The 11,617-nt window shown below is 36.1% G+C and overlaps 1 protein-coding gene across 5 annotated transcripts in view; it reads right to left on the reverse strand.

Annotated features, from left to right (window-relative positions):
* The window catches only part of LOC111064293 (basic-leucine zipper transcription factor A), a 58,531-nt gene that overhangs the window by 14,649 nt on the left and 32,265 nt on the right, over positions 1-11,617 (reverse strand). For all 5 annotated transcript variants that reach the window (XM_039441751.1, XM_039441752.1, XM_022352004.2 and 2 more), the window contains 2 exons: positions 9,963-10,090; positions 174-399 (listed from right to left, as the gene is read on the reverse strand). In XM_039441751.1, the coding sequence (XP_039297685.1) occupies positions 174-399; positions 9,963-10,090 (354 nt within the window). The remainder of the gene's footprint in view (positions 1-173; positions 400-9,962; positions 10,091-11,617) is intronic.

An 11,617-nucleotide genomic window follows, 5' to 3' on the forward strand; every position in this document is an offset into this window, starting at 1 on the left:
CTAAACAACCAATTCTGGAGATAAACCCTAATATGCTAAACGATTTTTTACAATTTTGACTAAGTTTATATGGCACCTTCGGGTTTAGTGGAACCTCCAATGTAAATATTTTGTTCAATAAAACCTGATTGACTGGAGAAATATAGAGATAAATGTAAAGATGGAAATCGTACCGACGATAAGAGCCTGAGCTTCAGGTCTTTGAAGAAGTTCGGGCGTAGGTTTAGCGTTGTTGATAATCATTTGGACGTCAGGTGGCAGAGGGGAGGCAGATGACTGAGAGTTGTACTGAGGAGCAACGGGAGTTAATCTTGCAGCAGTATTGCAGCTTGATCCCAGCAATTTGGCAAACTGCTGTTGCTGCTGCTGTTTCAGTTGTTGCTGTTGTTGATGCTGAAGCTGAAAATGACAACAGTTAATTGATGACTGAATCCACTTTACTCACCAATATTATTTGCATTTGTATTATTCTTGATTTTTTCAATTTTTTTTTAAATTAAATTCTTTATTGCCAAAATTTAACGACTTGACAAATCAAAGGTTAATAAATCAAACACTTATCACAAGAAAATAAAATAAAATAAACTACCCAGAACTAAAAACTAAAAATTGTTTCAGTCAAACCAACAAAAGGAAAGTCTTTGACCGCTGGTGGGAGACGTAAAAAGTCCGATTCAAAATAAATAACAAAATCAAATTGATAACAGGAAACAACTATTTCATATCACTGAAAAAAGAGTAACATTTACATCATTAACATCTGATTAGTAGCATAAATTCTGAGTAGATTTTTGCCCACACCTTCTTCTACTAGAATTCCCAGTGTCGCTCTGGGCCGGCTAGACTCAGTCGGCGTCTGGGGTGGGCCGCAGCAGGGGACAGGAGTCTTGGTGGGGTGTCCGCCAACCACCCTCGTTCGAGTCGGGGGTTGAAACAGAGCCTTGAGTACTTTAGAGAAATGTTTCCCTCTTTTAGGTAAGAGGGGCCGTGCTTTCGCACTGCCAAACAGGGTTGGGCGTGGAGTGAGGGGAGTAGGAACGCTGCGGTGTCCGCAGTGAAGGAGGTCTCTGTGACGGGAATAACGTTCCCGATTGCCACAATGAGTCCTCTTGTGTGTCTTGGAACTATTTACCGAAGTCGGTTACCGGGTCACTATTCTCGGGAAACGGGTGTTTTCCGGGGGTCCGGATTGAACTCGGAGTTCTCGCAAAGGCCTTCCCTAGCCTTTCTCGAGGTCCTCTTGCGATTCCGGATTGTGTCGGCAAGCTGCAGTAGCCGGCGCGTCGGACTTCTCTAAGTCCTAATCCTCGGGCACCGGGTGTCTTCCTGGGTCCCGGATCGATCTCGGAGTTCTCGCAAAGGCCTTCCCTAGCCTTTCTCGAGGTCCTCTTGCGATTCCGGATTGAATCGGCAAGCTGCGGGAGCCCGCGCACCGGACTTCTCTCCTGAGCACTAAGTCCAAGTCCTCGGGCACCGGGTGTCTTCCTGGGGCCCGGATCGATCTCGGAGTTCTCGCAAAGGCCTTCCCTAGCCTTTCTCGAGGTCCTCTTGCGATTCCGGATTGAATCGGCAAGCTGCGGGAGCCCGCGCACCGGACTTCTCTTCTGAGCACTAAGTCCTAGTCCTCGGGCACCGGGTGTCTTCCTGGGGCCCGGATCGATCTCGGAGTTCTCGCAAAGGCCTTCCCTAGCCTTTCTCGAGGTCCTCTTGCGATTCCGGATTGAATCGGCAAGCTGCGGGAGCCCGCGCACCGGACTTCTCTTCTGAGCATTAAGTCCTAGTCCTCGGGCACCGGGTGTCTTCCTGGGGCCCGGATCGATCTCGGAGTTCTCGCAAAGGCCTTCCCTAGCCTTTCTCGAGGTCCTCTTGCGATTCCGGACTGAATCGGCAAGCTGCGGGAGCCCGCGCACCGGACTTCTCTTCTGAACACTAAGTCTAAGTCCTCGGGCACCGGGTGTCTTCCTGAGGTCCGTATCGAAGTCGGGGTTGTCGGAAAGGCTTTTCCTAGCCTTTCTCGAGGTCCTCTTGCGTTTCGAGGTTCCGGCGATGATGTACCAAGATGTAGTCAGGTTTTGACCAAAACCTAACGTGTCGCTGCTGGTTGTAACAGGCAGGTTGATGCCCAAACTCGTTGAAAAAGTCGAACAACACTCGTCCAAGTGTGTGTTGAACTGCGGAGCTTCCAGTGTCTGAGATTAACCACCTTTAACCTCAGACACAACTCCCGGTCGTCGAAGGATTCGGAGTACACTCAAAGCACGAGTTGTACTATGTTGCTAGCTGCGCGCTGCTTCCTTCACTCCTCTGTCGACCGTTCGCACTGGACTTCCGAACTAGACTGCCGCCTACTCGCCTTTCACGAGCCTCCCTCAGTGGCCGAGAGGGAGGGGAGTAAGGATGCGCAGCACTGCTGAGCGGTAGCCCAGCGGCTGGCTTGCTCGTTGACCTCTGTGATTCCATCAGAGATAGCCGAGCGTCTTATAACGAGCCCTAAACTCAATTCCCTTCATTAGTTACGATATACCATCATGACAAAATCAAAACCAAATTCTACACCGCCATCCTCAAGTTGTGTTTGTACCTTACGAAGGAAAGAAGAATTGTATTTTCATTTGACATTTTGTGCATTTTTATTCCATCTTGAACGTTACAATAGAAAAATTACGATTAAGCACTACTATATTCAAATACTTATCTATAACTTCATTGCGTTTTGTCAACTTGATTTGTAATTTTATGGCAAAATAATAAATTTGGATTTTCAAAGTTTCAAATGATACAATAGAGGGAAATGATGATCTTTGAAATGGACAATATATTTTTCCTACAATTACGTTGAAAAGTGGCCATTGCTGCACTGATTACAGAACGCAAAGAATCACTTTTCCGCTCTAGTGCGGGAAAATTTTTTCTGCCAGATTTGCAACATGACAACGCAATAGTATATTTCGCACCTAGGGTCGAAAATGTACGTTTTCCGGCTCGAGATCGCGGTTTTCAAGTTCGAGACGAAGTCGAGAACTTGAAGCGTTCGAGAGCCGGAAAAACATTTTTGCCCGTGTTGCGAACGCTATTTTTCGCAACACCCAAAAAAAACTTTCCAATATATAAGAAATTGGAAAATAAATAAAATTCAAACAGTGTATTTTGATAGTTTGAATCTTGGTTATGACAACTTTCACTGTCAATTAATTTCAATATTACTAATTAATAATTTACAATAGTGACAATATTTTTATACTATTAATATTTCGAATAATTGTTTGAATTTTTATAGCTCGCGCTTTGCGCCTGGTGCAATATCTCATGGATAGATGGATGAATAGAATTTTCATTACTATTTTGAAATAATGTGATTAAAAAATTAATATAATTGCATATTTCACAGTTTTGTCTCAAAATATATCTAAAAAATTTATTGAAATTTAAATTACGGCAACTAATATAAAAAATAGCTAATAAAAGTCGAAATTCTTCGACAAAAAAAATGACCGAGGTTCGAACCTAGATCATATTAATTCACTGAGCTTTGAGTTCTGATGTATCACGCCTTTGCGCTCTCGGCCATTGGGTATTGTTGATTGTAGAGGCCTGTAAGTCAGGTAACGTATGTAGGCTACTATAATATAGTGTAAGTTATAGCAGCAAACTTGAAGCCGGTTTGCCGGCATTTTCACAACAAAATATTGCTCTGAAAATAGTTAAATAATAGAGAAAACATTCAAAGATTCAATCTTGAGTGGGCCTAATGTTTTCTCTATATGGTTTGATATTAAAGAAAAATTATCTAAAAGTTTTAATAATGAATTACGGAAAAATTACTAGGTATTTTTCAGTCAAGGCTGAGTTTCACCAGTAGGCTTACCTTAAACTTTAGATCTCTGCTGTATTTTCCTATTATTATTGTTGATTGTATTGCATTAAGAAGTGGAATTCGATAATAAAAAAGAAACAATTATTACTCTACCTCACTTTTAAATATTGATACAATTATTGTACTTTGATTTCAAATTCGATTCTTCACTTTCAAATACTTGCGATACGTACCTTTCTGACAATGGACAATGCAGCCAACATTATATTGTTGAGGCTATGGAGATATCATCGTATTCATTGTTTGATATCAAAAACACAATAATAAATATTAAATTATGAAACAGTAATTTATAAAATATATTATAGACATGATACCGCGATTCACGATACATAATTATATAGATTATTACAGTCGTTATGAGATTATCTCTATGATATTTGTGAGATCGGACACGATCAGCTGTTATTCAAGGTCATTTTACAGCCCTAGGGCCGTAAAGTTTTACCGGCCTGGTCGGAAAACAATCACTTTCGGCCTCCATATGACGCACGTAAACCAGCTCATTACATCCAAGTGTGGCGAAAAATACTTAGTAGGTTATATGGAGCAACAGTGCAGCAAAATCAAAATGAAGTTGGTAACAGTGACTGCTGTGGCTGCTATAGTGAGCAGAGGTGCAACGAAGCACAACGCGCAAATTATTAGTATTAGATATTATAACCAAGGACAACATTTTTATTCCATTTGACAATAAATTAAGGTATTTTATCAATAATAAAATTACACAGAAAAACATTTGATGCATTTCAGGCAATTTTACCCATAATTACCCACTTTTCATATTCAATGGTAACACCGCCTGCCTCATCCAGAAATTTTAGCGTATCAAATACTCATGATTCGTCTATAACAAGTAAATCTCCTGAAAATTCTTTGAACAGTCTACCGGAAAATTTGATGCCATTCGTAGATATATCATCTAAATTAGATAGCGAGCTTTCTGAGTCTTTACATGAGGAGGTTTCTGCTTCAAACGACGGTGTAAGAGTGATAAAGTCAGCGGCTTTTGAACTGTCAGTGAAAGATTCTTCTTCTGAGTGCTGTCCTCATTTACTGCAGGAAATTCATGAACTTAAAGAGACTCTTAAAAAGCGTCTAATAGAGTGGGAAGCTGCGGTAGATCGTGCTGCTGACATGGAGACTAGGTTGAATGAGTTTTCAGTTAAATGTAGATGCAGAAAATCGCGAGTCGACGTATCATGCAATACAGTGAATAATTATGTAGCTGAGATAGATTTACCTAAAAGTGTTTCTGTCAATGAAAATGCTTCAACCCTAAAAGAAAAAATTAAAAATCACAAGTTAGAAATTGAAGGTTTGAGTGATCAAATAAAGAAAATGATGACTACGATAGAAACTCTGGAAGCTGATAATCTCTGTCTACGGAACACAATAACGGAAAATGCTTCTGCAGCATCAAGACTAACTTGGTCCAACCCTAATGTCAAATCGACTTCAAATATGACATATGCTTCAGTAACTAAACAAAATAAAGTAATTAAAGGTAATACTGTAAGTTATTCACGTTATAGTGTTTATTTGTGGGCTGATAGTCAGGGTAGAAAAATGAGAGATTTAATATGGGAGAGACTGCCGGTTGGCTACTCATGTGAGGCTTACGTTGCGCCAGGAGCAACTTTTGAAATAATTTCGAATGAAATGCTTTCTTGTAGTAGACGTCATAATCTGGGTCTGAATGATTGGGTGTTTGTTATAGCGGGTACAAATAGTGTGTCGAACAATTTCAAAAAAAGCGATATTGAAGCTTACATTAGAAAGTTGAGTTATTTAGCAAATGAATATGGAAATTGTAATTTGATATTGTCAACTGTTCCTTACAGGTATGATTTAAGTTTCAATTCAACTGAGAATGAAATGATTGATGCGCTAAATAGTGAAATACGTTCCTTGTGTCATAGGAATAGCATTCATCTAATTGATATATGGTATCTTGAACCTTCCAACTACACAAAGCATGGTTTGCATCTGAACAAAAAAGGTAAACAGAGTGTGAGTAGAGAAATAGCTGCGTTAATTGGCGAGTATGACAGAGAGAAATTATACAGAAATAAGTTAGTAGTCCCTACCAGTATTGATCGTGCATTTAGTCCAGAAAAGCTTTCTTCTAGAAGAAAATCCATTGACAGTCAGAATGATATCATACAATCTTTTATAACAATTGATGAAACTTTAGGATCTGAATACGATTCTAATTATGTTGACAATCCTCCTGTTGAACCCAATATGCCAGTTGTTGTGGAGCATTTAAATTAAACTCTCATGACAAAGATGCTTCAAGCATATCTGCTGTAGATTTACAATTAAGGACTGGTACCCATGTTAATATTGTTGAAAGAGGGCCTGATAATATTATGATTTCTAATTCTGTTTCTCACAATTTCTCATTGGTAACCAGGTATAATGATTATAGCAATGACAAGCTTAATTGTTTTTTCTTGAATATACAAGGCCTATGTAATAAATTCGACTACTTGTCTCTTATTTGTACTAAATACAATATAAAAGTTCTTACTATAGCTGAGCATTGGATTAATAGTACTGATGTGGATTTTACATATCTGCCTGGTTTTAAAACTGCCTCTGTTTTTTGTAGAACAAACCGAGCACGGGGTGGGTCAGCGATTTTTGTTCATGATCAACTGGAATTCAGGGCTCTTGATCATATTAGAGACATGTCAATCGAAATGGTATGCGAAGTTTCAGCAATTGAACTTGTCAGGGATAAAATAATAATTTTGTCAGTTTATAGACCCTACAATAGAAGTATAAGTTTTTTTAATGAATTCTTAACGTGTTTTTATAATGTATTAAGTGCTGTTTTTAAAAATGGTTACAGTTTGATCATATGTGGAGATTTCAATGTAAATATTTTAGGTCATGATTGCTTTAAAAATGATTTATTGAATTTGTTTGAGAGTTTTGGTTTGACTGTTACTATTAATGATATTACTAGACCTGGTCTTGATGGAGTTTCAAATGGATCATGTATTGATAATATTTTGACAGATATTCATAATAGTCTATGGTCAACTGAAATCATTCACTCTCTCTTTTCTGATCATGAAGGAATTCTGTTTAGACTCAACTTCATAAATAAGGATGTAAAAAGTACTGTAAATAACACTAAGTTTAGATTAGTTAATAATGTTAATGTAGGAATTTTTCTAAGTTTTCTGAAATCCATAAATTGGTTGGAGGTGTACTCCGTAACAAATTATAATGATAGGTACAATAAATTTTTTGAAATATTCATGAGAGCTGTGAATGGTTCATTCCAATGGAAAACTTGTAAACCCAATAATTTCAAGCAAAAAAATGAATGGTATGATAGTAGGCTAAGAGCGTTGAAGGCTAAATGTGATGGGCTGTATCATTTATATAAAACCTTAAAAACACCTGAGTTACTCTCCTGCTATAAAGAAACAAAAAAGTCATATAGGATTGAAATAAAAAAGACAAGAATTTCTTATCACAATAAAATTATAAGTAGCTCTGTTAATAAAAGTAAGGCTTTATGGAGAATTGTAAATAGTCTAACAAATAAGAAATGTAGTAATAGATCTTCAGTTGATGATGTAAGCTCGGAAGACTTTAATAATTTCTTTGTAGATTATATTACGCAGCTAAGCAATAATATTCCTGTCAGTATTGAAAGTACAGCTTATTATTACAGTAAGTTGGAAAAACCAGGAGTATTTTTTTCTTTCAAGCCAGTAACTGTTGAAAAAGTTTTTCATACAATTTTAAATCTAAGCAACAGTAAGTGTATGGATATTTATGGTCTAAATGCTTCAATTTTGAAGATAGCTGCTGATAAAATAAGTGAGGTTCTGGCTTTTTTATTTAATGAATGCATTATTGCTGGTTGTATCTATCCTGAAAAGTTGTAAAATGTAAAAGTTTTGCCCATACATAAGAAGGGTTCCAGAAAGGAGAAAAGTAATTTCAGGCCAATTGCAATAGTACCTGTTTTCTCTAAAGTGTTTGAGACGTTGATTCATGAACAGATGTCATATTTCTTTGAGACCAACAATTTATTTTCTCATAAGCAATTTGGTTTCAGGGCGGGTAGAAGCACAAATGATCCTATTGTTAATGTTGTAAGTGGGGTTATTAGCAACATGGAGGCAGGTGATTCTGTAGGTCTAAGGTCATACGATTTTTCAAGAGCGTTTGACACTATTCAACACGATATTTTGGTGGATAAACTAATTTTCTATGGCTTTACACCAGGTGCAGTCAAACTTATATTATCATATTTGAATGACAGGAATCAGTTTGTCTTTAAAGATGGGGTTCTGTCAAATGGCAGATTATTGGAGTTTGGCGTTCCTCAGGGCTCTATATTGGGCCCCATTCTCTTCAATATTTATATAAATGATTTACCAATTAATATTGATAGGAACTGTCTGGACGGTTACCTATTTGCTGATGACTTAGGTTTGAAAATAAATTGTCCATCCAAAGATGATCTTGAAAGAGAACGGAATCACAGTTATTGTATTCTAAAGGACTGGTGTGCAGCTAATAATCTGTCTCTTAATAATGATAAAACCTCGGATATAATTTTTAATTTTAGAAAGGAGAAGGACACGACGCCTATCAAGTTTCTTGGTGTTATGGTTGATTCTTGTCTAACATGGGAGGCACACATTGATTTCTTGTCTAGTAAACTTGCTAAAGGCCTTTATATGCTTCGTAGACTATCTGTAACGGTTGATAGGCCTGTGCTGATAAATATATATTACGCACACATACAAAGTCTCCTATCTTACGGAATAATGCTTTGGGCTAATAGTGTAAGAGCTAATTCAATCTTTGTCCTTCAAAAAAAAGCTATTAGGATCATTTGTAATTTGCCTCTCAATGCTCATTGTAAACCGCATTTTATTGAACTAGGCTTACTGACATTGCCATCTCTGTATGTCTTTAATATTCTTTGTTATGTACAAAAAAATTTGGTAAAATATGACTCAAATAATAATCACCATAACTTAAATACACGAAATAGATATAGACTTAGAATTCCTCAATACAGCCATACCAAATCGCAGAGAAACTGGCATTTCATGTCAATAAAGCTATACAACTCCACACCTGACAAGTTTAAGTTACTCACATATGCACAATTTAAAAATAAAATAAAATATGTGTTGATTAATGAATGTTTGTATACTGTGAATGATTTCTTTTTGATTAACTGGGTGCAGTTCCTGTAGTAATAGTGATTTATGAATTTATGTATTAAATTTTTATGTATGAATTTTGATTTCAAAATGTAATCTGACAAAGTCAATGTATTTCTTGTGAATATTGAATGACCAATAAATTCTATTCTATTCTATTCTATTCTATTCTATACTGTAGGAAAAACTTAATGTGAAATACGTGCGCAAAGTTCCTCTGCTGCACTCAAGAAACCATTCCGCCCTCGCCTACGGCTCGGGCGTAAACGTTTCTTTCGGTGCAGCAAACTGTCACTTTGCGCACTAGTTGCACAAATAACTATTGTTCTGTTCACTCACTTTAATAAGAAGAAGTTTCACAATACTTTGTTTCAGCAGTAAAATTTTCAACGTTAAATGGATCTCACTTTGGGCAAACAAAATTAAGCTGTTGAAGGTACAGTATGCTGAACATTGTATTCGAGAGAGGGATGAATTTGAACTTGAATTATAACAAATTAGTACCTTCTCCAGATGAGCTATCTATAATATAATACAGGAAAGAATCGGCTAATACACGTATGAGAAAGGAGATCCACGAATGACGCATCATCACGTCTGAACTACTGAACTGATTAACTTGAAATTTTGCATATAGATTGTTAATTCACCGAGGATGGTTATAGGCCCATTTTCAATTCTTCAAAATTTCAGTAGGTCAAGTTCTTAATTAAACCCTTGCGGAACACGAATTAGGCCTACCTGCTAATCTTGAATAAACTGATCAGCACCTAGATTGAATTGAGCTTGTTTGAAGTGAACCATTATTAGATCTTTCAAGTTAATGCTGAAAATTGTATTCAGAAGGAGAATGAATTTGAATAAAATTGAATTAGTACCTGTTGTATGTGAAGGAGTTTCATGACAAGATCTTGAGGTATTTGCATTTGTGAGTCCATGTTGTTGGCGGAGAAATTTTGCTGATTCTGTTGATGCTGTTGATGCTGTTGATAGCCAGAAAAGGAAGCTGAAAAACAAAATATTATATTAATAATGATTCTGGCTAACGGTAACTAATACATGGCATATTTCTCTAAGCATATTTCAAAAGAAACTTACATTTCTCCAATATTTCTACAACTAACTTAAATAAAATTGGATAATAGAATCCTGGTTCATAATAAATCATTCTTGTTTCATTTAAAATGAGTGAATGGGTCCTGCAAAACAAATTTTCTATAAATCATCCAGAATAAGTTGCTATCTGTCATTTAAACACTGCATCAACGAAGACTTGAAAGTCAAAGTCAGTGCAACCAACATAATAAACTGGTAATCGGGCCCCCCAAATCAATCTGTGGGCCCCAGTGCCAACAATCGTGATGGGCCCCTTTGGGCTCTACAATCAATATAAAATAAGTCCACGCACTGTGCAAATAGGATAAATTAACTGATGTAAATGAATAGATAAGCCTACACAATATATGTATCAGTGGGTAGAAGAATGTTCTTCATACAGTATTGCAATTGCTAATGTATAGGTAGAGCATTTAAAAAAGAATATTGGTGTCAGGATAACTATTATCATAGCTGTTTTAGTTCAGGGACAGAATAAATCAAACAAATAATTCAGTAAAATTGTTATAATATAAAATAAGTCCTAATACGGAATTAACTAAAGAAAAATAAAAATCTTAGCCAAACAAATTAAAAAACTGACTAAAACAATAAATACATGCCATAGGCCTATTATGCAAATTTATTCAAAGTTAAATTTCATTTTCTTTCAGTAGTTAACATTTAAGAATGTGAATTTGCACTTTTTAAAACTAAAAGTTTCCAAGATGTAAAAATAAGTTTCCATTTAAAACAAACAGACAACAGTTCACATTTAATTTTGAATGAGTCAAAATTATTTACAAGTTATTGGAAATATGGATGCCCTGTGCTTAGAAATATATCTATTTTGATTTTTAACATGATAGGACTTGATTCAATGGCTAAAATTTTCATTTGTTTCAAATGGAGTTAAGATTGAATATATTTCAAAACATGAGCTAAATGGGAATATGTAAGAGCAGCAGAGAACATTTATATTAAGATTCAAATCTTTCTGGTTTTAAACATTGAAAAATCATAGAAATTTTTCTATATGCCTTGCATAATCCAAGCAGTGTTACATGGTAGCCTTTCTCATAGAAGCAGCTGCTTGCAGTTGGAATATTATAGTCGAATATATTTTGAAATTTCCAGAATTTTTCAATGATTGGAGTCAGAAAGATGTAGGCCTAAGTCTAAATGTTAATGTTCACTGCTGTTGTTACATATTCCCATTCAGTCTATGTTTCAAAATATATTCTATCTTAATTTAATTAAAATCTAATGAAAATTTCAGCCATTGAATCAAAACCATATCATGTCAAGAATTAAAACACACATATTTATAAACACACGCATTCATATTTCCAATTATTTGTAAAGATTTATAGACCTATTCCAAATCGAATGCAAACGGTTGTGTTTTTTAAATGCAGATTTATTTTTTATATATCAA

Source organism: Nilaparvata lugens, chromosome X, assembly GCF_014356525.2.
Source record: "Nilaparvata lugens isolate BPH chromosome X, ASM1435652v1, whole genome shotgun sequence".
Lineage (NCBI taxonomy): Eukaryota > Metazoa > Arthropoda > Insecta > Hemiptera > Delphacidae > Nilaparvata > Nilaparvata lugens.